The 26,252-nt window shown below is 39.0% G+C and overlaps 2 protein-coding genes across 7 annotated transcripts in view; both read right to left on the reverse strand.

Annotated features, from left to right (window-relative positions):
- LOC122083951 overlaps positions 1-6,964 on the reverse strand; it is a 10,032-nt gene extending 3,068 nt beyond the window's left edge. Inside the window, exons 1-7 of one of the 5 annotated variants that reach the window (XM_042651905.1) lie at positions 6,795-6,962; positions 5,440-5,586; positions 5,253-5,335; positions 5,073-5,168; positions 4,805-4,927; positions 4,457-4,540; positions 3,879-4,022 (exon numbers count right to left, since the gene is read on the reverse strand). In XM_042651905.1, the coding sequence (XP_042507839.1) occupies positions 3,879-4,022; positions 4,457-4,540; positions 4,805-4,927; positions 5,073-5,168; positions 5,253-5,333 (528 nt within the window). In that variant the 5' untranslated portion in view covers positions 5,334-5,335; positions 5,440-5,586; positions 6,795-6,962. Of the gene's footprint in view, positions 1-3,878; positions 4,023-4,155; positions 4,383-4,456; positions 4,541-4,804; positions 4,928-5,072; positions 5,169-5,252; positions 5,336-5,439; positions 5,587-6,794 lie in introns of those variants that run through there. The other 4 variants (XM_042651909.1, XM_042651908.1, XM_042651906.1 and 1 more) reach the window with 4 other exon arrangements.
- A 1,220-nt stretch (positions 6,965-8,184) lies between these two features.
- On the reverse strand, positions 8,185-24,729 carry LOC122083950 (vacuolar protein sorting-associated protein 13b-like). Of its 2 annotated transcripts, none has more exons than XM_042651904.1 (13): positions 24,418-24,729; positions 22,727-22,843; positions 22,435-22,602; positions 22,028-22,156; positions 21,836-21,925; positions 21,563-21,669; positions 21,417-21,451; positions 11,843-11,925; positions 11,662-11,757; positions 11,394-11,516; positions 11,028-11,111; positions 10,401-10,544; positions 8,185-8,716 (listed from the first exon to the last, which is right to left on the reverse strand). In XM_042651904.1, the coding sequence occupies exons 1-13, from the start codon at positions 24,706-24,708 to the stop codon at positions 8,381-8,383; spliced, it is 1,803 nt and encodes a 600-aa protein (XP_042507838.1). In that variant the 5' UTR covers positions 24,709-24,729; the 3' UTR covers positions 8,185-8,380. The 2 variants fall into 2 exon arrangements, with proteins under 2 accessions (XP_042507838.1, XP_042507837.1); XM_042651903.1 differs by having other exon boundaries at positions 21,303-21,451.
- Between the last annotated feature and the right edge of the window lie 1,523 nt (positions 24,730-26,252).

Here is a 26,252-nt window from a genome sequence, read left to right on the forward strand (position 1 = left end):
GGGGGGGGGGGGGATGGAAAGGGTGGCAGCCGGCCATCGAGGGAGATAGCAGGGAGGCCTGGCGGTGCTCCGCACCTTGTAGACGGTGGCAGCAACTGAATCTGACACCCTCTTGCCAAAAGACTATGTCCGTTCTAATGGGTTCATGCTATGATGAAATGGGTTGGAGTGGAACTTAGTCAGGGCTCAGTAGCAAATTTTATTCTGGATCTAGCTATTGGGCTTGAGTATATTGTGGGGTACTCATTTTTACCCTCTATAGATTTGAGAAACAGGAGATTTCAAATCTGCAGATTTGGGATTATTTGATTATGTAGTCTATTTGCAACATTGGCATTTGGATGTATTTATGAAATCTGCAGTCTTGGAATTTTCCTGTTTTGGTTCTATAGTATGGATGCCCTGAAATTCCTGATAATCTGAGTATGAGGATGATTTGATATTCTGATTACCTTTTTTAGCTTCGTAGTTAATCTTCATCAAACCTGCCCTTGTTCTTCAGCAGTGAATACCAATCCCTCTTTTTTTGGAAAACAAAATATGCAAGAAGATTTCCATTAAAGAGCTGAAACACAGACATACATGCAAAAAAAAGGGTCACATTTAAGACTCTTGGTGTAGGGATACTAACCGATTTATTTTTTCTGTTGGAGATACCTGATCGATTTATTTCTGCAGTTTGATGAAGAAGAAGAGGGGAAAACCCTTTCTCCCTTTTCCCCTTTCTCCATTTCAGCTTTTTGTGTAGCGCCTTCTGTTCGTTCATAACCTTTTAGTCTAAGTGTAAAAAAATATTTTTTTTAAACGGATCGCGTCAGATCGGTATCCGATACCCAGAGCGATACTGATACCCGTCTCAGGATCGGTCAGGTATCAGGGGATACCGATCCGATACCGATACTTGATTCCATGCCTGCAACTAAAAGGGTCAAGTGCAACTAAAGGTTTTTATGTGGAATGTTAATGGAACATTATGTGCTAATCCAAGGATTAAAGTATCGGTATCGGTCGTCGTATCGATCGGTCAAAATTAAGATACGTATCGGAGAGTATCGTATCGTATCGGAAATACACTAAGATACGTTAAAGATACACACATAAATGGATAGGAAACATTTTTTTAAACACATTTGCATAAAGAATTTGTTAAAAAAAGCTATTGATAACATGTATTATGCATAAACACTAAATTAAGGGTATCGTACTAAGAATTTAAGATTTGTAGTTGTCCCATAAATGTAAAATCCTTGTTCCCAATCTTGATTTCCACTTTAGTTAGAGAGAAATATGGCTGACAGCAACTTTGGAACAAAAACCCTTCAAAAAATCATGTGTTTTCTGAAAAATTACCCATCTTGGCCATTATATGACCAATACTCACCGATACGTATCGATACTCACCGATACGTACCGATATATATCGATACTCACCGATACGTATCGATACTCACCGATACGTACCAATACATACCGAAACGTATATTTTACCTCAATTTTATAATTTTCATAGTCGTATCGAGGCATATCGTATCGTATCGATGTGTACTGGTGGTGTATTGATGCATATCGGTATGTATTGTAGGATATATATCGATACGAAAGGATTTTAAAAATTTCATGTATTGTATCAATGTGTATCGTATCGATCGACTAAATTTAAGATACGTATCAGAGGGTATCGTATCAGTATCGGAGATACGTAAAACCATGTGCTAATCAGAGGCCTGGTAGTGAAATTGATTGCATTAGAGGTGGCAAAGTAAGTTTCTCACAACATAGAGTAAACCTCATGGCATGTGCCCAAAATATTTCCCCTGTAACTCAAAGCTTCACAGAATGGGTTGAAGCTCTTTGGGAAATTACATCCAACTAACATAATTGTTGATCACGACTAAAAATTTTAGCTGATAACATGGATCGGGAGGATGTTCTCCAACTTGGCATGCTTAATACTGATAGTGGCCTGGTTGGACATTTTAAAATTAATTCTTTGACTCAATGTTAGTAGTTCTGGCTCTGATTGAAAAATTCTTAATTTTAAGTCAGTGAACAAACGACAACAACAATTAAGCCTTTTCCCGACTGAATGGGGTCGACTTCACGGATCAGTCAAAGAAAAAGATAAAAGAAAGAAGAGAGAAAAGGGGAAAGGATAAAGAAACAAAATGAAAAAAAGGCAATGCAACACCTCCAGGCCATCCCACCTAAACGTAGTCGGAAACATGGATCTTTGCCTCCTAAACAGTTCTGTTTGATGTCATACTAGGGTCAAGGCCTCGCTTATTCATGTTTTTCCTTACCAACTCATCAATGATCATTTTAGGTCTGCCACTAACTCTTATAATTCCTTCCCACTGGATTTGATCACTCTTCTGTACTGGATCATCTCAAGGCCTCCTCTGAACATGACCATACCACCTAAAATTGAGAAACTGTTTTCCCATAGGCATACAATCATCTTCAATATCTTTACCAAAGAAAAAAAAAACTTCAATATCACCTCTCTCTCTCTCTCTCTCCCTAATTTCTCTCCCCTACAATATCTCCCACTCTCGGTCTCTCCGTCTCACGTTCTCTCTCTCCTCCTTGCTCACATCTCACACACGTACCCTTCTCTTTCTCTCTTTCTCTCTTTCTCTCTTTCCTAATCACTCTCGATCTCTCTTTTCCTTCTCTCTCTTGGACAACTCACTTCCGCCTCCTACAATTCCTCCTCCTCCTAGAATTACCCACGGGTATCTCTCTTCCCTATAATTCCTCTCTCCTCCCAATTGTCTTTCCCATCTACACGAATTCCCCTACCCACGATTTCTCTCTCACTCACAACTCCATCTCCTCTTACAACTCCCACTCACGCTATCTCCCCTTGGGCTCTTTCACACACTTTTTTTTTTGGTTCTCCCTTCTTCTTAGATCGACCTTCTTTTGGATGGCTTTTCCTGAACAACATTGCACAGATATCATTGCCATTGCATCGAGGTTCCATCACCACCATCGCATACCATCGCATCATTGTTGAACCCCTTCACCTGTGTTCCTGTCTCCATGGAAGAACACCGTCATTGCTGCCCTTTGTTCATTTGCACCTTGAGCATCTAAGTCCCCTTTCTATCCTTAGGTTTAGATTAAGTTTTGATTTATTATTATTTGATTTCTTGTTGTAATGTATACTTGATTGTTTGATGTTAAAAGACACCTCCCTTGTGGATGATTTTTAATAGTTAAATTAGTTTAGAATATTTGTCTCTGTGATTTATTTATTCTATTTAAACAATGGTATTTTATGTTGATTTATGACAAACACTAACGATAGCCTTTAACGATAGCACTGTTGTCTAAGCTGAAGCGATAGACAACAGTGCTTGACAGGATAGGTTATGCTCAGGTAGCCTGAGCCTATATTTTGTAGTTGCATTGGAACTTATAGTTTCAGTGAACCAAAATATGAACCAAAGATTAGATAATAATACCAAAAAGGATTCAAAACCTGAAGATAGCTTCTTCTCATTAATTCACATCCTTGTTAATTAGCTTACTTAGTTTTAATTTGAATGCTGAATTTTACAAATTTGATTTTCAAAACAACATTCACCTCAATCTTAGTAAATTTAACATTTTAGTTCTCTGTGGGTTCGACCCATATCTTACCACTATCTCATAGTTTAGTGAGGGTTTATTTTGATTCGTTCATGGCAACGATCAATGCTTAGATTTATGTGAAAACTCAGTATTTCTTGAGATAGCATGCCTTCCAAGCTTGGATATGTAGTTAATAAAATATGTTTGTGCTGAAAATAAACCATGAAACAAGATATCTACCATTAAGAAGTTCCCAGGAGAAGCACATGAAATCCAAGCAAAGGAAAGAGAATAATTACGCTTTCTCCTTGCAGATGACGTAAGGGGCGAGAATTTGTTGAAGTTTCTCCTTTCAATAAGCCCTTGCTTACAAGGAAGCTCTTCACGCGGTCAATAATCTTATTTATGAGTGCACTGTTTGCGGGAAGGTTTTTGAGAAGAACCTGTCAAAACTTGTAAATGAGTCATGAATTTCTGAAAATCAAATAAAGCGTCGGTGGTGGTGGTGGTGGTGGTGGTGGCTTGGGAGTTATGTTGGGCAGGAGCAATTAGATAGATATGGTTGAGCTTTAGCACTTGAAAGAGTGTAGTGGTAATCGAAATTAACTTCAATGAAGATTGCATGAGGCAGCACACTGCAGTTGCAGCTTCTAAGTAATAATAAAAGTTTCATCAAGTACTTATTTGTAGAATATAAACAGAAGTGCCTGAGAAAAACATGAAGTAATTTTGCAGCATGCAAGATGAACAATTCTAAAGGCCTGCATTCTTCTGGCTAGGCCATCAATCCTTATTCTCCTTGGCTGAAGATATAAGGTCTTTGTAAGCAAATAAAAAAACCAGAAATAAAACACAAAGGGACCTGAAAGCGAATCACCTGATTTTCAATAACTCTCACTCTGATATAATCCTGTTTGTAGGTTGTATCCAACATAGCTTGTAAATACCCTTCAATATATAACTGCAATTTAGTTTCTGTATAAGTTTACCTCGGCTGAATTTCAGAAAAGGAAGCACAACATAGGGGCTAATAATCTTATTCTCCTATCAGGAAAATAGAGAATTTCTCTCCCTCCTATCTGTGTGTGCATTGTGGTAGCCGAGAAGTATTGGAAATGCACTTGGGAAAGCAATTTTTAGAATTTACAGCAAGAAAACATGGAAAAATTCCCAAGATAATTCAGTATGTAGCTATAAATTAGAGATACCTTTAATCAAAAGTTACCTCATCAACTTCAGGACTTCGATCAAGCTTAATTTCTCTATCAGGGCCTCCCTCCATGAAAGCAGTTCCTAACAGTGATGGCTCCATTGCTAACTTCAATATCCCTTGGTGAAAGCCATTGACCTAGAGAAATAACACAGCAACCATTCAAAGTCCAGATAAGTGTTTCTTACTGATTTCTAGTGCGCTCATTAGAGCAAACCAATCCATAGAGGTATTAGAGAATGCAACAGAGTTGCATCGACAATAAAATTAAGGTTGATCATACCATTCCATTAAACCCACTTGCTTCTGCTCCCTTCAGAACAGAGTCTGACATTTCAGTAACAACAGCAAAGAGTACATTTGACCCTGCCGTTCTCATCTGCAGAACAAATTTTGACTGATAATCTCTTAAGGACTCGTTCATTAATGCTGTTCACTCTATGATTTCAACTATAAAACTTACGGTTTTGCTCAGGTCACCATAATATAGTTTTGTCACCGGAAACCCTTTATTATCAATACATTTGCTGATGAATTTGAACATTCCTGTCCAGAATGCAAGCATTCATCAAGAAAAGCATTGGGATGAGATTCAAGATTCTGACATTGTAAAGAGAAGAATAGCATGAGATAAATCTGAAATAAAATACCTGTAGAGGGAAATGAAAAATCCCTAATTTATCAAAGCCCTTGGGACCAAACGTTCTGAGAACAGACTGTATTTTCTCCCTTTTCTAATTGACTCCATCTTTGAAGCCACAGGCTTGCTTCTAACCAAGATTTATATTTTATACCTCCTGTTCCACAAAGACCGTCCACTTTAACATTTCTTTCTTAGGTTGTTAATGACCCACTAATATTGAAAATTTCCCAAATTTTCACCAGCTATTCTCTTAATTATTCATTTGGTTTTTACCTTTTAAGTTCTAAAAGAACACATAACAAGTTTTCTTAATATTCCTTATTGAAGATTTGATAATTGCAATTGTATACAATCTCAATGTAAGGCTTAAATAATAAATAAACTTTAGATGTTCAGAATTCAATGAAAGACTCAAATAATATAAAGACTTCAGATACTCAGAATCCGAACTATCACGGAACCGCAATTTCTTTTTTCACTGTGTAGTCTCATGAAACTGCTTGATTTGGGAATTAACCACTGCAGATACCAAAACCAACACTCACAATCAATAGGCAGCTTGATGAAACCTCCTTTCAGGTTCCAATGGAGAACGATAATAACCAAATCCTATTTTTTGCCCAAACCCAACAAAATTATCTCCTACTTGTAGATTGTAAAATGTAACCTACCAGAAGTGAAGAGAATTCCATTTTTATGATCCAATATAGACTACATAGTACCATTTTAATTAAAAGCTTGGACATCAGAGGCCCTAATTACTGATGATAATACTCTTTAGATTCATAGACCATCAAGGAGTTAAAGTTCTTAAAGTAACATGCAACCCTTTGTGCAAAAATATCTTATTTGTCAATTATCGTTATAATAATTGGTCTGCCGTAGAGGAGGTGAAGAATCTAATTAAATTGCGAACATGAGAGAGCCATGAAGCTGCAAGAGCAGTGGATGAAGTTGATAGTACTTCTTGGAACGTGCATCTCATAGAAAGAAGCAGGAAATCCTGTGACGAAACATGGCCCGAATATAATAACATCTAACTCTGCCTTTCTTAGGTTCACGGATTACAATCTCTCTGTACAGCAACTATGGGATAAATTCATGAAAGATAACGATTGCTGGTTTTGGGGTTGAAATTTGGTTAGGTGTAGATTACAGGTTCCTTATAGTGTAGAACAAAAGAACAATTCAAATTTAGGAATCTATTGAAGTTCCATCATCCAATGAAAGAAGTTTAAGAAGATTCATCGTTTGTTAGTTTGCAGTTCATTTGGGTAGAAGAGACCGACAAAAGATTCAGGATTTCAAGTTCTACATTATCTAGAGAATGTGAAAAATAATAATTGAGAAATAATATATAACCTGAGGGCTTTAATTGCAATTCAATCCATCTTCTGTGGTAGAGTGATTCTCTGGTTCTGCAGACAATTGAGTCATTCCTGGTTGCGTCTCATATTTCAACCAGTTGAGTTGTATGTGAGAGAGAGTGAGAGAGAGAGAGAGAGAGAGAGAGAGAGAGAGAGTAATAAGCATCTCACTTTCCTTCTATCAAGAGAGAGTTATATGGCAGGATTCTCTACTTCCTTGTCAAGGAATGTGAAGGGGGAGGAGAGGGGAGGGGACCTTTGATAAAAGTATGTTAGTTAACGGTACTAACGGTGCAAACTCCTCCTTTTAATATTAGTATCGGTTTGGTCGATACAAATATAGATATCGATATGCTTTCATTCGTATCATGCCGTCAATATTGGATTGGCCATGTGGGTATCGGCTTGGCCGATACAAATACCAGCCATTCCGATACTGATATTTGAAACCATGCGTTGAGTTCTGCACTTATTTTCTGGACTACAGACCACATTACATCCTGACGATGGCTGTCATTGTCCCTTGTCTCGGAATGGAAACCTGATTACCAGTATTATTATTAATTTTCTTTTTAAAAATGAATATGGTATAGAAATGTAACCCTAAAATGATGTAGAAAAGATAGGAAAACAAGAATACACAATTATACAATGCACATAGATTTACGTGATTCGACTAGATATGTCTATTTCTACAGTGTAATGAGATCTTACTTTACTATCAATGGAGAATAGAATTACAACGCTCATCCTTACACTTCTCTCAGATTACGTACAAAGAAAGAAACTTCACTATTGTACACATTTATAGTAATAAAATCTTCCCTAAAATCTTATACAAAAAAAAATTTACTAAAATACTCATATAGCCTTGAGAAAAAAATTTCTCGCCCGAAAGAATTGACCCACTTCTATTGCATATTGAATTCAAGACATCATACCCCCAACATGTGGTAGTAGTCCTACTCATGAAAACTGAAAATGCATCCCACATTCCTAGACTTCGCTCTTTTTTGCTTGGCATCTCTTTCTGTTTTGTAATATTTCTATACACATATGAAAACTGAAAATGCATCCCACTTTTATAATGTTGGAGTTATTATTAGCCATCTCACGTACAATCTCTTGGCTGTCCAAATGAATACATCTTCAGTGATGCATGCTAAAGAAAATCATAAAATGTGGCCAAAAGGGGAATTTTTTTTTCTTCATTGCATTGCAGGCTGTTCTACCAGTTCAGGTGGTTTCAGGAGGTAGAAACTTTTGTAAATGCAAGTGAAACACCATAAATCATTTCTTTTATGGATTGCAATATATACTCCCGTGTCAACCATGGAATCAGTCACCAACTTTTACTCAGTAGGGAGAGAGAATATCTTTCATAAGGTGGAAACTTGGGCAAATTATATGCCATATGTCGTTTCTTTCATGGATTACAATATATGCTCCTGTGAACACTAGAGCTCAAAACATTAAATCATGTTTTACAGCCGTGCTTGAATCTTGGAGAACTCACATTATGTACAGAAATCAAAGGTTAATTACAGCTTATTTACAGTTGACTGAAGGTTAACATATACATCACTTGTCGTCATTTTTATCAAGAAAACTTAGCAAAAATCCACTAACAATTCTTCTTGCCACAGCATTAGGAATGCATCGGCATAACCGTCCATCAACATAAGCAATCATCCCTGAGAACAAAAAACTGCGGATCCCTCCTTTCCAGTTAAAATTCACTCTTTTCTGCTCTTTGTTGGGCACAGGGATCATCTCTTTACCATCAGCAACCTCTGGTTTTCTCTTCCGGTTGATGGAAGTCATTAGCTTATCAGCTTGTTTTCTCAGCATTCGGATAGCAAAACTCACAAACAAATGTTCACATAAAGTCAGCACTGTAGGTCCAATTTTCCATTCCTGTGTAAAACCTTTGGATGAGTAATTTATGAAGAGGATAGAATTATGTTAAACATAAACACAGAAATGATTTTCAGGTTCAAGAGGGAATTCCTGTAAGCACCAGTAAAATAGAGGTACTTCATAAAATGAGAAAATACACTGAGGATTTTGAAATCTATAAGCGAATTCATGGAATCAGGTTGCTGTGTCAAAGATTAGTATCTTTAATTGGAAACTATAATAAAGCTGTGTACCAGGTCATGAAGCAGTTCAAAGCAGGGAGATACAGCAACAAATGCTTATATTCTGTTCAATAATCATTGAGGGAAATCTTATTCATTGGCAGATAATAAACTTATATGCCAGTTCCAAGTGAGAGAATGCAGAATTAGCAATATGACTCATGAAACAATCCAGAATCAAGTATGAGCTGTCATGAAAAGATCCATGAATGGTTTGTCAGTGCTTCCTCCCAACTGAAAGTTTCTTCCATGTACATTATATAGGTACTGTACACTGAGGTTGGCATCTGTTCAGATTTTAGAGAGTAAACTTTTAGGAAGCACTACTTTGATTCTTACAGAAAACAAATATTTACATCCCATGCTCACAACAATCCATTTTCCAGCTTAGGGCTTTATGTGGGATGTTAATGAAACATCATGTGCTAATCAGGGGCCTGGTAGTGGAGGTGGTTGCATTAGAGATCAGCAAAGTACGCTTCACAGCATAGAATGAACTTCATGGCATGTGCCCAAATATTTACGCTGAACTCATAGCCTCACAGAATGGGTAGAAGCTCTATGAGAAATTACATCCAAATAACATAATTGCTGATTATACAGTTATCACGGCACCTAGGCAAATCAAGGCAGTTGAGGGGGGGAAATTTAAGGTGACACCAGTAAGGCGCCTAGGCAACCAAGGCGCCAGTCCAGACAAAGCTGCCTGGATGCTTAGGCGATGCCTTGACACCTATGGTTGATCACAACTCAAAATTTTTAGTTGATACCATGGATCAGGTTGATGTTCTCTAACCTGGTGTGCTTGATACTGATGGTGGCCTGCTAGGACATTTTTAAATTAATTCTCAACTCAATGCTAGTTTTATTAGAGAACCTCATAATGCTCTTTTATTTTCTGATGTGACTGAGAAATTCGGAATTTTAAGTCAGTGACCATATTCCTCCAAAAGTTGAGAAACTGTCTTCCCGTATCCCTACAGTCTTCATTATCACCTTTTAGGCTTTCAAGTGGACTGGGGGATACAGACCAAAAAGTCTGTCTTGTAATTTTCACATCTGTTATCTCAGTTCTTAATTACTAGTTTGTTTATCACCTTTTAGGCTTTCAAGTGGACTGGGGGATAGAGACCAAAAAGTCTGTCTTGTAATTTTCACATCTGTTATCTCAGTTCTTAATTACTAGTTTGTAGCTTTTTATTATTTGATCAAATTTTGTTTCTGTCAGAAAACTAATCACTTCCAAAAGGTTCAGTTACGAGAAGAGGAATCAAATTGTATTCTCTTTGTGCTTAGACTAAAGTGAAAACTGAACATTTCTAGAGAAAGCAATGCTTTCCAATGAAATGTCTAGGATATATAAGTAATAAATATGCTTGTGCTGAAAATAAACCATGAAACCAAAAATATCATTAAGAAGTTTCCATGAGAAATCCAAGCAAAGGGAAGAGAATAATTACGCTTTCTCCTGGCAGATGACGTAAGGGATGAGGAGAAGTTGAACGTTCTCCTTTCAATAAGCCCTTGCTTACAAGGAAGCTCTTCAGCCGGTACATAATCTCATTTATGAGGGTACTGTTTGGGGGAAGATTTTTGAGAAGAACCTGCCAAAATTGGTGGATGCATCATAAAAGTTTCTGAAAATCAAATATAACATTGGTGGTGGAGGTGGGTTGGGAGTTTTTTTTGGGCAGGAGCAGGTATATAGATATGGTTGAGCACTAAAAAGAGTAGTGAAATTCGAAATTAACTTCAATGAAGGTTGCATGCGGCAGCACACTGCTGTAGCAGAATCTAGACAGCAGATATCTGATACCGATAGTTCCCTTCTAAGTACTAATAAAAGTTTCAGAAAGCATTCATCCAAAAAAAAAAAAGTTTCAGAAAGCACTTATTTCCAGAATATAAACAGAAGTGCCTGAGCAAAACTCGAAGCAATTTTGCAGCATGCAGGATAAACAAGTCAAAAGGCCTCCATTGGCTAGACCATTAATGTTTTTAATTCTTGACTGAATATATAAGGTCTAAACTGAGGGGGAAAAAAAAAATAAAAAATAAATAACAAAGGGACCTGGAAAGAAAATCACCTGGTTTTCAATGACTCTCACTCTGAGATATTCCTGTTTGTAGATTGTATCCAACATAGCTTGTAAATACCCTTCGATATATGACTGCAATTTAGTTTTCAAATAAGTTTACATTGGCTGAATTCAGAAACGGAAGCACAACAGCAGCTAAGAATCTTATTTTCCTGTTGAGAGAAAAGAAACATATTTTTACCGAACTTTTTCTCTTTCCTATCTTTGTGCAGTGTGGTAGCTGAGCAGCATTATTATTAATGCACTTGGGAAAGAAACTTCTTAGAATTTAAAGCAAGATAACATGGAAATATTCTGAAGATACTTATTTTGTTATATGACTATAAATTAGAAATACCCTTGATCAAAAGTTACCTCATCAACCCCAGGACTTTGATCAAGCTTAATTTTTCTATCTGGGCCTCCCTCCATGAAAGCAGTTCCTAACAGTGATGGCTCCATTGCTAACTTCAATATCCCTTGGTGAAAGCCATTTATCTAGAGAATACCACAGCAACCATCCAAAATCAAGATAAGTGTTTCTTACTGAATTTAGTACACTCATTAGAGCAAAAAATAATCCATAGAAGTATTAGAGAATGCAAAAGAGTTGCATCGACAATAAAATTAAGGATGATCATACCATTCCATTGAAACCACTTGCTTCTGCTCCCTTCAGAACAGAGTCTGATATTTCAGTAACAGCAGCAAAGAGTATATTTGACCCTGCTGTTTTCATCTGCAGAACAAAATTTGATTGATAATATTTTCAAGACTCATTCAGTAATACTGTTCAATCTCTACCATTTCACGACTAAACTTACTGTTTTTCCCAGGTCACCAAAATAACGTTTTGTCCCCGAAAACCCTTTCTTGTCAATGCATTTGCTGATGAATTTGAACATTCCTGTCCAGAGTGGATGCATTCATCAAGAACAACGATGGGATGAGATTCAAGATTCTGACATTGTATAGATAAGAATAGAACAAGACAAGTCTGAAATAAAATACCTGTAGAGGGATATGAAAAATCAGTAATTTATCAGAGCCCTTTACGATAAAATGTTTAGAGAACAGACTGCATTTTCTCTATTTTCTAGTAGGTTCAACCTTTGAAGCAATAGTCTTGCTTCTAACCAAAATTTATACAATAGTCCGTCGCACAAAGACCATTTTGACAAATCTCACTTATGCTGCTGATTACCCACTATTATTGAAAGTTTCCAAAACTATCCCCCCCTCCCCCCGCAGCTAATAGATCACACAACAAAGGTATTTGGGAAAGTGAGAAAAGCTTATTCCATTTGTAATCAGATTAAAACTAGATACACCAGAAACAGAGAAGGAGAGAAGAGAGAAAGAAGATGGGAGATAGAGAGGATGGAGGAAGGAAGTGCAATAGAAGTGAATGAATTCTATCGCACTAGCCAATAAAAAGGGTGTACCAATGCACGAGGCTCTCGCTACTGTGTGGTCCGGGAAGGGTCATATTGGACGCGTGTCCAGATCCTCTCCAACCCTCCTAGCCCTCCAACGCATATCCGATGGTTGGGAGGACCTTGGAGTGCCTGCAGGTCCCCCCAACCCCAAGCTGTCGGATGAGCGCTGGAGGGGTTGGAGAGGATCTGGATCCAATGCAAGCAGCCTTAACCCCACTTGGTAGAGAGGCTGTTTCCCGATTCGAACCCACAACCAGTATGCCAAAATGGAGCAACCTTACCGATTCGCCGAGGTCCATTTTCTGTACAAGTTACATAACAGGAATAAAACTCTACTAAGCCTAAAGCCTAATCACCATAGGAATCTAAATCCTAATTACAATATGAAAGAGAGAAAATAATAAGAGCTAACTACATAGATAAAGACACGAACCCATGGTATAGAGGTCCATGGACACCTATGGACCTCCAACTGAGACACAAATACTTAACACTCCCCCTCAAGCTAAAGAATATATATCTCCCATCCCAGTGTGGAACAACCATAAAAAAATGTATGTCGAAACAGCACCTTCATAAACATATGATTGCTGGAGTTGAAATAAGCTTTTGCATTACTGCATTTCTCACAAAATAACAATCATCAATATGCTTGGTACTCTCACGAAAAACCGGATTGCTAGCAACATAGATTGCAGCTTGATTACCACAATACATCTTCATTGGTTCAAGAACTGAGAATCCTGATTGTTGTAGGAGAGACTTCACCCACATCAACTCTGTTGTAGTATGAACTATAGTTCTATACTCAGCCTCTGCACTCGAACTAGCCATGGTAGTCTACTTCTCACTCAAAGAAACAAGATTACCACCAACAAACGTACAATATCCAATGGTTGATCTATGATCGTTGGAAAAAAAAATAAAAAATAAACACAATCAGTATCAGAATAACCTACAACACCAAGGTGAACCTGACGACGATAAATAAGATCTTTGCCAAGAGCACCTTTTAAGATACCTCAAAATGTGACAAGAAACATCCCAATAAGCATGTTTAGGATTCTCCATAAATTAATTGATGACTTTAACAACAAAGGAAATACCTGGGAGAGTGACAGTCGGATAAATAAGTTTCCCAACAAGTCTTATGTAGTGACGTTTATCATTAAAATATTTAACATCACACACACCCCAAGTTTTAGATTTGGGTCAATAAGGTTAACAACAAGCTTATAGCCAACATGTCAGTCTCAGATAGAAGATTTAGAACATACTTCCTCTGAGAAAAATCAACACCTTTCTTGCAACGAAAGACTTCAATCCCCCAAAAATACTTGAGAACCCGTAAGTCCTTCAACTGAAAATGCTGATGAAGATATGCTTCGACTTCTTTATGCCAGAAGAGTCATTACTTGAAAGTATGATATCTCAACCTACACAACTAGGATACGACCTTGTCCTCCCAATGGCGCATGAGCATAGAATGATCAGAGAAGCACTGAGTGAACCCATAACCATCAATAACTTTAGTAAACTTGTCGAACTAGGCACGTGGAGATTGTTTCAGCCCATATATAGCCTTATGAAGATAGCATACCTTGGATGCATTCTCCCCTTGAGCAACATACTCTGGAGGTTATTCCATATAAACCTCAGCCTCAAGATCACAATAAAGAAAAGCATTTCTGATATCTAGCTGAAACAGAGGCCAACCAAGATTCACTGCCGAGGAGATAAGAACTTGTACAAAATGAAGGCGTGCCACGGAAGAAAAGGTCTCAAAATAATAAAAACTATAAGTTTAAGTAAAGCCTTTTGCAACCAACCAAGAATTGAGTCACTCAACTAAACCATCGAGAAGATTAACTCTATACACCCGAAGACAATACACAAGCTCTGCTTTTTGGATGAACAAATAAATTTATAACCAAGGGAAGAGGGCGGAGGGAAAAAATGAACAAAATCTCAAAGGAGGCAAAACAAAAGGGGGACTAAAACCCTAGCTAAGAGAGGGGATACATGAAGGGGGGGGGGAGATGATAAATGGAGGGAGACCCCAGGAAGAGATCATCAACCTATTTCTAGGGGAATCGCGAACATATCTCTGACAAAGACAACCAATTTTCGAGCTGACTTCAAAATAGGGCCTTCCAAATCTAATCATATGAACGAAAATTGGTAGTCCATCTACGAAGGTCATTCTCCATCCAAATATGGGAGCTCATGGATCCAAAAGCAAGCTTCCCAATAGTGTCACAAATAGTATGGCCTCCATAAGTCATGTTAATCCAGATCCACTCTCTAGACAAAGGAAGAATTCTTCTGCAGGAGGTTCAGTAGGAGGAAAGAACTTTCTTCCAGAAGGAAGAGAATGGGCAGGAAAAGAAAAGTTGGACAATATCTTCGGAGTCATTCCAATAGAGATAGCAAGAGGGGGAACTTGAATGTGCCGATGGAGATTGGGTGGGGAGACAGTTAGAGATAGTGTGTTGGGCTATGAAACTATGGCATGGATGTGTCCTTTAAAGCAAATGATGTTGCGCCAAGGAACAAGGGGGCATTTGGAGCGGATGAATTCCCAAGCAGAGGCGGAGGTAAACATTCCAAAGGGAGAGGGGAGCCACAGGATTTTATCCTCTATACCACGGTAACCAAGAGGGATAGGAGGGAGAGTGGACTAGAGATCAGCAAGGGGAGGAGGGGAAAGAGAGAGGGGGACCATCCATCAGCAGAGAGGATGGCATTGACTTTGGCCAGCCTATTCATACCAAAGGAATAGATAGAACTGGGAGAGATTAGGGGGAGAAGGCTGCCTGAAGGGTGCCCAGTGTCCAACCAAAGAGAAGTATTGGAGCCATTATCTATAACATAGGAAATCGCACCAAAAGTAGAAGACCTAGAGCTAAAGATTTTCCGCCAAATCCAAGAGGCATCTTGGGAGGAGGCCACAGTCCAGACTCCAGAAGGAATAAGATTTTAGAGGCTGGGAATAGACCCAGGAGACCCAGATAATATTGTGCTTGGAGGCAATTTTATAGATAAGCTTCAGGATGTTAACAGAGTTAATGTCCTTGATACGCCTAAACCAAGCCCCCCTTCAGACATGGGGCTACACACCTAGGACCAACTTATGGGGCAAAGGAATCTGACTGATTTAGCACCTTTCCAGGGGAAGGAGCAAAGAAGGGAATCAATAGCTTCAAAGGTGGCAAAGGGGAGGACAAAGATACCAGACCAATAGAGATACATATATTGGAGGACTGATTTGATTAGAACCAGCCGACCGATATAAGAAAGGAGCTTGCCTTTCCAGATTTGAAGCTTTTTCTTGAGATCAAGAAAGGGAGAGCAGTGGCGGGAGGTGAGTCTGGTGGTCATAAGAGGGAGGCCCAAGTATCTAACAGGGCCAAGGGAGAATCTTGAGATGGCGAGAAGCTGGGCTTTGCGCTCATCAGAGACACCAGAGAGGAAAAGGTTGGATTTGAGGAGGTTGATTCGGAGCCTGGAGAGGCTCTCAAAGAGGCAAAGGGAGGACAAAATGTTGGTGATGGAAGAGGGGTCAGCTTTGGAGAAGATCATTAGATAGCCCGTGAAAGCAAGATGAGTGAGCAAGAGACCTTTGCATTTGGGAATGGGAGAAATACGGTGTTGGTCAGTTGAAGATCGAAAGGAACGAGAGAGGACCTTGAGGGCAAGAGAGAAGAGAAAAGGGGAAAGCGGGCAACCTTGTCTAATGCCAACTGAGGCAGAGAAGTAGCCAATCGGGCTACCATTGATGAGAACAGAGAAACGAGGGGAGGAGATACCAAGAATGAATCCAGTGGACAAAGCAAGGGTGGAAGGACATTTGGAGTAGAACATTGGAGATGAAATCTCAGCAGATGGAGTAAAAAAACTTATGGATGTCAATCTTGAGAAGCAAAGCCGAAGAATGAGATTTACACTCAAATCCTCTGACAATCTCATGACAAAGGATGATATTATCGACAATGCTTCTGCCCGCAATGAAGGCTGATTGGTTAGCACTGACAAGGGAGTCAATGCCAATTTGGATTCTGTTGGCCAGGATTTTGGCAATGAATTTATAAAGAAGATTGTAAAGGGGGAGATGGGTCTGAAATCAGACATAACTTACACTCCCTCTTTTTGGGAAAAAGATAGAGGAAGGTGTGGTTAATGCCATTAATTTGGGAAGGATTAAGGAAGAAGCTTTTGATGGTAAGGATGAGAACATCACAGATGATATGCCATCAAGCAGAGAAAAAACCCATACTAAATCCATCCGGACCCAAGGCATTGATGGCTTTGTGGGAGAGGATAACAGCAAGGATCTCGCCATCAGAGGGGATGGCCTGGAGGGAAGGAAGAAAATGGTCCAGGATGAACTTTTTCAGGAGGCCATCAGACAAGGGGAAGGACTGGGGGGGGAGAGTGGAAGGTTAGAGAAGTAGGAGACAACTTCCGATTTGATGTCCTTAGGCGAGGTAAGCTCAGAGCCAAATCTAGAGAGGAGCTTAGAGATAGAATTGGCATTGGTTCTGACTTTGATTGATCTATGGAAGTAGGCGGGATTGCTGTTTCCCAATTGAAGCCATTTGATTGTTGACTTCTAGCGTAAGAAGCTTTCCTCTTGGGCGAGAAGATCAGAAAGCTTAGAGGCAACAAGCTTTTCTTCATCCGTGAGCAAATGATTATTGAGACCAGACAAGAGCCTAGATTAGATGAGATCGAGCTTGTTTTGACAAGATAAGACCTGCTCAAAGATCTTTCCAAAGAAGTTGGAATTCCAAGCTTTGTGAGCAACTTTAGTGCTCTTAAGCTTTTCGGAAAAAGCAATGCAGGGGGAGAAGGGGGAATGGACCGGGATATTCAAAGCCTCACGAACAAGAGGCAAAAAATCATAGTGATGAGACCACATCAAAAAATTTGAATGGTTTAGGGCCAAAAGAGGAGATGGGATGGGTGAAGAGAGATGGGGGAGTGGTCAAAGATACCGAGAAGGCTACTGCAAGCATGGGAGGAGGGGAAGATGTTGACCCAAGATTCGTTGACAATGATTCTATCAAGCTTACAGGCCACCCCGTCAGAATCATTTCTCTGGTTTTGCCAGGCGAACTTGGGGCCCGTCTATCTGAGGTCATTAATGCTAAGATCATTAATGCAGTTGTTGAAAGCATCGACATGAATAAGGTTAATAGGGAGACCGCCATGCTTTTCATATGAATCTCTGACCACATTGATATCTCCCCCTATGCACTAAGGGAGACCAACAATCGGGGGAGCAAAAGATCGAAGGTCAGACTAGAGGGGGAGCCTATCTAAGGCCCGATTATGGGCGTAAACGATAGAGAAGAGGCAAGGGGGATGTCAGAAGGGGAGGAGAGGGAGAGGTGCATGACATGAGGGGCGGAGGAAATGGGGGTGACATGGATAGAGTTGGGGTTCTAGAGAACCCAGATGCGACCATTAGAGGAATGATCATAGTTGGAGAGGAGAGAACAAGAGAGAGCTATGGAAGCAACAATGCAGGAAGCACTGAATTCAAGAACCCTGGTTTCAAGGAGACAATTGAAAACACATTTGGAAGACATGATATGGGATCGGATGACATGATACGGGATCGGATGACATGATGGGGAGAGGAATAAAGGCCTCTGACATTCCAGATGATCTAAGGATCATCTAGAACGGGAGCGGTTTGGTGGAAGTTGCTCTAAGGAGCGAGGGGGAGGCTTAGAGGGAGCGGGGGAGGGGGTCAATTTAGGCCTGTGGTGGTATTCCTTTAGGGGGGAGGGCTGGGGAGTAATAGGGGTTTTAGTCTTAGCAATTCCTTTGGAGAGGGAAGAGGATTTGGATGACTTGCCAATTATCTTAGAGCCAACAATACACAAGCTCCTTACCTAAGGGTAAGTAACAAGTCCAAGTTCGGTGATCTAATAGGGCATCAATTTCAACATCTATAGCACGTTTCCAACTAGTGTGCAACAAGGCATCCTGATACTTGGTAGGTATAGACAAAATAGATAAAAACAAGGCAAAGTTGCGAAGTAAAGGGGGAAGATGAGACATAATAACAAATTGGGACACATGATGGATGTGCAATCTTCTAAGGCGAAGAGATAATGTGAGACTTATCCGTCATTATGGTAGAGGCCTCAGAATCAATTATGCAGGGAGTGAATGAAATCATAGAAAGCAAGGGGGATGTACCTGTGTGAGCCAGGGTAGCTGTGGAGGAATCACAAATGGAAACTCGAAGGTTTTGGAGAAGCTTAAGGATTTGACTGTAATCAGCGTGAGGTCCAGAACTGGATGATGGAGCTCCAGATGAGGATGCAATATTGGCTTGATTGTGGAGCCCAGTCTGGTTTACCATGTTTTGCACAACCAATATAAATAGTATGGTTTAGTTTGCTACAAAAGGAAAACTGTCTGAAAGTTCGATCACTCTGCTGTCCACCTGTACTATGACCTCCACGACCACATCTTCCCTATGAGCCATGCCCTTTTTACCAGAGAAATTAGAACCTTGGAAACAGCCAGGAATAAAAGCAGAACCATCCTTAGGAGAGGTATCATGACGGGAAGGTGTAACGATATGCTGAATCTGTGCAGAAGATTCATTAAGAGAAGGTACCTTTTCTCCAGCAAGCAAGTGGCTCTTAACAGACTGATAATCTGAATTTAAGCGACATAAACTTGGCAACATGGAAATCTTCTCGTTGAAGCTTCAATTGTTCCAGCTGAGTAGTGGGGGGCTGATGAATGTTGAGCTCCTTTGTCTTAACTTAAAAAACACCGAAGTATTCATTAAGAGACCTCTCCCCCTGCTGCATGAAATCGAAAATTTTATCATACAAGTCGTAAGTGCGGGATATATTCTTCTCTTGAGATAAGGTTTGCTTCAAATCATTCCAAACTCCTGCTGTAGTGGTGTGGAACAAGACATTAGTGGCAATGGTAGGCTCCGTGCTGTTCCACAACGATATAAGTAGTGTCATTCTCACGCATCCATTCCTCATATGGTTCAACTCCAGCAGGATCTTTGGACCAACACAGAAAGGACCAGATTGGAGATACTGCAACTTCCTTTTGGCATTAATATAAACCTTCACAACCTAAGCCCATAGCAGATAATTGGCAACACCATTGACTTTAATTGTAGTGACTTCAATATTGACATGGTTTGCAGCAGTTTTGGAATCAACCATCATGCAGCAGCAGTAACCGATTTGAAGAAAAATCCTTAAATCACCCAGAAATTTGAAAAATAGTAGCAACACAAACTGAAGTCAGATAACCACCAGATTTGGATCAAATGATCCTTTATAGCAAGGAACAATCCCCTGCAATAGCAGCCTTATCTGATAAACAGATCTATAAAAACTGTAGTAACTGATATAATGAATACAGCCCAAAAAACAGAGTACCACAGGCTGTCATGGAAAATTGATAACCACGAATCAGGAGCTCTGATTAGCTACAAAATAGAATCGAGTGGGCTGTTGATGAAGGGCAACAATGCCTGAAAATCACACAAATCTGCTGGACAGACTAGAATTAATTTCAGATTCAACAGATCTGAAAGAATACCCTAAAACAGGGTATCACAGAGATAACGTCAATTCCTGAGGATTACCAAGGCTGATCAGCATCAAAACATGGATCCAGTGTTCTTCTGACTTCTGAGAAAGGTAAATCAACCCTGAAAACCTGATGTATAATCAATGGACTGATGAGAAGTAACTTGGAATCATCATATCAACAAAATAAATCTCCAAAAACTGCTGCCAATCTTGTAGATGCCATAAATTGTCTTCAGTGGACTAATCACTCCATGCCAAGAACAAACTAAGAGAATTCTGGGTGACTAGGTCTGAGATAAATATCACGCTGCACAGGTTGCAACCCACGAGCAGAAAACCCCTTAGACTATCACAACCAGATATGATAATATGGCCCGATCATTGATAGTGCTCTAATACCCTGTAATCTGATTAGAACTAGATACACCAGAAACCAGAAACAGAAACGTAGGAGAGAAGAGAGGAAGAGGATGGAGGAAGGAGTGCAATAGAAGTGAGTGAATTCTATCGCACTAGTCAATGCACTATATATTAATCTGAACAAGTCACATAACAGGAATAAAACTCTACTAAGGCTAAAGCCTAATCACCATAGGAATCTAAATCCTAATTACAATACGAAAAAGAGAGAAAATAATAACACCTAACAACTTAGACGAAGATATGATCGCATGGTATCCCATGGACCTCCAACCGAGATACAAGTACTCAAAACACCATCAAATGGTACAATGGACTAACAACTTGGGACATGGAAAAACTACAATGGACTACCAACTTGGGGCATAGAAAAACTCCAAACGGGACAGTTTTTGTGGGATGGATGGAGTAGACTTAAATACTTTATTCATTCAATCCCATTGTTATACACTTATACGAAGAAATGCTGACCGCAAGCTATACCATTCATCAAGCAACGTCCTTTCTCTAGAACAGTCTACTCCTCACTATCTTCCACAAGCCCTTTAGTTGTAAGTTCTAACTTATAAATATAGCCCAAACTTTCCATTCAACTAGCAACCATTCCTAAGACATCCCTAGCTATCCCCAACCAGGTCCATAGGCTCACTAACCTCAATACAGTTGGTGGGTTATCACTAAACATTTCTCTGACAATTATAATTCATCAAACTGCTGCTAAAAAACCCAATATATGGTTTTTCTTAAAATAGTATCATTTTAAAGGATACAAACTATATATTTTTATAAGCACAGTGCTTGCCGTAGTAGAACAAAAAGAGTAGAAATTATCATACCTAAGGTGAATCCAGGAAGACTGATAAAGCCACTTGAAGGATCAAAAAATATATCAAGTGAGGATGAGGCAGAATCATCAAAAATCGAAGCAAAAGCTGGTGGGAGCAACATACTTCCTTTCGCAATATATATGGCCCGCAGGGAATACCTAGGCAGTCATTTCAATCTATTAAGGCAAAATTATTGAATGATGAAGTCCTAAATTACCCTAACTCTACCACATGAAGCACAGGACATGAAAATTATCTAAAAGACTCACCACGAATAATGCTGTGCACATTTAACGAACAATTCACTCACTGTTACCAAAGCATGTGTAACCAGGACTCCATTGAGCTCGACAACCTTTTTCTTTACAGTGGGAATCTATGAAAAAGTACCAATAGAAAAATCAAACAAAAATACACAAAGGTAGGCAAGCAAAAAGGGCAATGTAACTTTGACGATGATGTTGCCAAGAAGACAAAGCAAGGAGCAATTGTCAAGTATACAGAATCAGAAAAATACTATTCCATGAAATATTCAGAAACACCTTTATCACACTATGCAGTAAGGATCTCAATGTCTCTTGAGCTGAGGTATAACTTGAATATGAGTCCCCTGGAAGAAAGCTTGCAACGATCTCCACCAGTAAATAAAAATAAATTAGCTGGCTTTTAATTCAGATAATCAATGTAAGGATCAGTGAAGACATAAAAGAGATGGACGGGACAGAAAGTCAAACCTTTACTGGATGGATCTCAAAATGTTCAAAGTAAAACTGTCGGCTCCGAGTATTTGAGTCACTGAGGGATGTTCTCCAAAATGGGACAAGTCTCATCAGTGTCTCCTCATCAAGGTTCAAATCTATGGGCTGTGGATGAGTAGAATATTTTAGTCAAATGAGATTCTTTTTTTCCCTTTTCTGTAATAGTGTAATTCTCACAGCCACTTGTATCTAGAAACCCATAAAAATGTGTATTCGTATTTTCCTTGGAGCATTTAGTAATGAAAATCCTACTACCAATTGTTGTTGACTAACAATATGGGATGATTGTAAGACATTATAAAGACAATTGTTGTTAACTAACAATATGGGATGATTGTAAGACAATATAAAGATAAAACTATAAACGTGCCACCCAGTGTTACCTGCAAAATAACGGAAGAATATTTAACTTGTGTAACATTAGAGTTGGTCGAAAGTAGGATGAAGACAATACGCAATATGTCATCATCTGTGTCAGAGTAATCTAATTGATTTCTCCGAAGCACTGCAGCGAAGGGAGCTCCCATCCATTTTTCATCCACATTTAATGTCTGCATTGATCAGAGATGCGAAATCTGTCAGAAAATGGAGAAAATACACACTGAATGACTGAAATGAATTATCCACTGAGGATGCTAAATTTTGAGAAGGAAACTGGAATGGAGAAATTATTACCTGCACTCTAATTTGATTATATGTATGTTGAGCAGTAAACATTGAGTCCACATTAATATTTCCAAGTCTTACAACTAAAAGCGGGGAAAAACTTGCCGGCTTGCTTGCATCTACATCCTACATAAAAATAATGTACAAGTACCAAGTTTAAGTAAATAGAACTGTTTTACCATCAGCCTTGTGTAGTAGAAGTAGAATGGTAAACATAAAAGAGCAGAACAGAAAAACAATAAAACAAAACAGCGATGCTCAGAAAATTGCAGGATCAAGCCCTCCATATTGGATTTTCAGGTGCTACATGGACTTTTAAAATTAGAGTGTAGGTGTTTGCTATAAAGTAGGACTTGAAACATGAATAAACATAAGATCAAGAGATTCACAGCTGTTATCTAGCTTGCGCTTGTTCAGGAGGAGGGCTTCTGATAGTTCATGATCATGCATCCTGGGAGGCTGGGACCAATAAGCAATTTGTAATCATGGATTCTGAATTTCTGATACCAACATGTATATCAATTTATAGAGGAATATATGAGGTAGCCTTGGGTTGAAAATGGTGTGAGAAACAGAGAAGAAAAAATAGGGCAAGTTGACATTAGCAAAGCAGATTATGCAAAATAGAAGCTGCAACCATTTCTCACCTGTGCTGATGCAGACAGACATGATACCCATTGGCATTTCAAGGTAAATCTATCATTTTTTTCCTTTTTTCCAGATAAAAAGAGGTGGGGGGGGGTGTTAGTGTGTGTGTGTGTTTGTGTGCTTGTGGGCTGGGGGTGGGAGAGAGATGCCTCAAGGATTAATAGAATTGCAGCATCAACTACCACAATAAGCTGGAATGACCCATGGAAACAAGGACAATAAAGAAAACTGATGTTTACATGTACACACAAATATTTTGAACAGTAGATTTTGCGCAACAGTTATATAGTTATTTATGTACTCAACTCAACCTCATCGCAGCCGCCTGGGGTTTAGAGAGTTATGTATATGATGTAAAAATAATTTTTATATACTTAACGCATAAAAAATGTATTACACTCCACCCCCAACTTCCTGTATCCTACTTTTTGGGATTTACCGAATCCGACACCTATATTGGTGTCGGGTTCTGATGTTCCAATGTCCATGTAAATAGCTAGTGACCTAGCTGTTGACAGTTTTCATGGTATCACCTAGGTGACAAGCATGCCCAAGACGATCAGTTCCCTTATGTGTCAAGTGTTGGGCCCTCCAAATGTGAAATATCCTGAGCATTTCTTGTTTCTAATAAGTTTCTATTACATAATTTTTAGCCTCTTTATATATCATTTTTTGGCATTTAAAAGAACACACACCCAGAAAATGTGGCTCAGCCACATATATGGTGTTCACCTTGGCCCCAGCCCAGGCACCATAACAACTATTGTAGACACATACAGACACATATTGTGTAGAGAGGTTAAACTAGGAAGGTTGTAAATATGCTCATTTGATTTCTCCTCCAAACAACCTGCAGAAACTCACTAGAGAACACTCTACTATATTCCTATTTATGGAAACAAAGGAGATGATGCAACCTTCTAGATCAGGTCAAACATATATTATCATTATGACTTGTCAAAAAATTAGTAGTGAATAATCAAAATAAGAAAATGACAACGTAGGAAAAATTCTTCCAATGACAAGAATACTTGGTTTAAATGAAGACTGACCTCCTTTCTGTTCTCAAACAAGTGGACAGAAAAGTAGGAAATTCGCAGTCGAATCTTTGATTTTGGCCGAACCACTGAATCTTCCTTACAACCACCAGAAAACTTACAAAGTCGTAGAATCCGTGTAGGACCATCTGCATATACTTCAAATCCCACCTTTGACATCTCCAGTTGATTGGGTTCATCTAAATTAGTTCTTTGATCTCCTAGCTTCATTTCAAAAGGTAAATGCAACGCCAGCCCTCTATATTGCCTTTTAAATAATGGTCTCCAAGACCGGACCTTGTCCATGTTAATTTCACATAATAGATGCACACCTACAAAGGACCAAAATACACAATAAGGTGATTAAAGAATCTCATAACACTCCCCTCACGAGATCCAAGTTATAGTATATGGATGGTAGAGGCAGAGAAAATATCGAGAACATAATACTGATCCTTCAGAAGCATAACAGATTCTCCAACTACATGCAGACAGTAGGTTATAAGTTTCCCATTGTAACCAATAGAGAAGAAAAGAGAGAGAGCGATGGAGGGCCTTAGGGAAGAAGGGAAAAATCATAGTAAGGGGGGAGGAAGGGAATCACACACTCATATAGAGCATAAATCCAACTAATTCTCACTCAATAATCAAATCACTCTCTGTTGTCCATCGGTTACAGCCGCCAATATATAGAAAAACAAAGACATAGAATTAGAAACTTAACTGAAATAGTAACTAGCCTAAACTAGGAAACAACCATAAGGATTTAAGAGGGCAACCAAACAGACCTCAGCAATACTTGAAGAAGGCCAGCCAAACAGACCCTTGGGGCTGCCTTATATATAAGGGATAATGGGCTGAGATTGCATCAAACGTGACTGCTGTAACAGTAAGGAGAAAAAGAAAGAAAGGAGAAGAAGAAGAAGGAAAGAGAAGGAAGAAGAGGAAGAAAGAGAAGTGAGGAGGGAGGTCACTCACCTCAGGCTGCTCTTAGATCAACTCTGCACCATAGTTATCAATTCGGCCGAATAATTCGCGAATTATTCGGCCGAACCAAATTTTTCCGAATTTTATCAAAAATTCGAACCGAATCCGAATTAAAAATAAAATTCTTTAAAATTCGCGATTTTTTCCAAAATGAATATAAATCGCGAATAATTCGGACCGAATCCGAATTAAACCGAATTATTCGGTCCATTTAAACATTATTTTAAAAAAAAACCAAAAAAAAAAATAAAAAAATTAAAAAAAAAACCCCCAATAAGATTTTTTGACCGCTTTTTTGACCGAATCCTTAAATTAATCGTCCGAATTATTCCGAATAATTCTCCGTCCGAATAATTCCCGAATCCGAATTTGCTAACTATGGGGTCACCTAGACATCGTGACAACTAAGGTTCAAAAGTCCATGTCTGTGTTAACACTTAGTTATCATGGCAACAAGGCAAACCCAAGCAGTGGCCTGGCACCTTGGTACCAAATGGCACTATTTGATCAATAAAAGAGGGGGATTAGAGGTAAAATACTAATTTTTAAAGGGGCTTGTGTGCAAAATGAAAATTTTATTTCCTTCTAATTTACAAAATATAAAGGCGTAGTGTATAAATTGAGTATTATGGCCTTTGAGTCACAAATATGAAGCAAAAACATTCATTTGAAGAATGAGAAGATGCAGTATTTTCTTCCTCTTTTCCTCCTTGATGCTAGACGATGGAAGCAACAAATCCAGGAGATGGATCGGACAACAGAGAGGCAGCTATAAGAGGTAGGAACACTTCCTCCCCTTTCTTCTTCTGTCTTTGCTGCTGCTTCTGCAGACACAGAGACAACGACAGATGCTGCTGCTTCTT

Source organism: Macadamia integrifolia, chromosome 7 (genome assembly GCF_013358625.1).
Source record: "Macadamia integrifolia cultivar HAES 741 chromosome 7, SCU_Mint_v3, whole genome shotgun sequence".
In the NCBI taxonomy this organism is placed as follows: Eukaryota; Viridiplantae; Streptophyta; class Magnoliopsida; order Proteales; family Proteaceae; genus Macadamia; species Macadamia integrifolia.

Coding starts and splice junctions, on each gene's coding strand:
- LOC122083950 (XM_042651903.1), bottom strand. CDS start 24,708: ATGGACAAGGTCCGGTCTTGGAGACCATTATTTAAAAGGCAATATAGA. Junction 22,157..22,434: donor ATTCTTCCGTTATTTTGCAG/GTAACACTGGGT, acceptor ACTCATCCACAG/CCCATAGATTTGAACCTTGA. Junction 11,758..11,842: donor TTGGTGACCTGGGAAAAACA/GTAAGTTTAGTC, acceptor TTTGTTCTGCAG/ATGAAAACAGCAGGGTCAAA.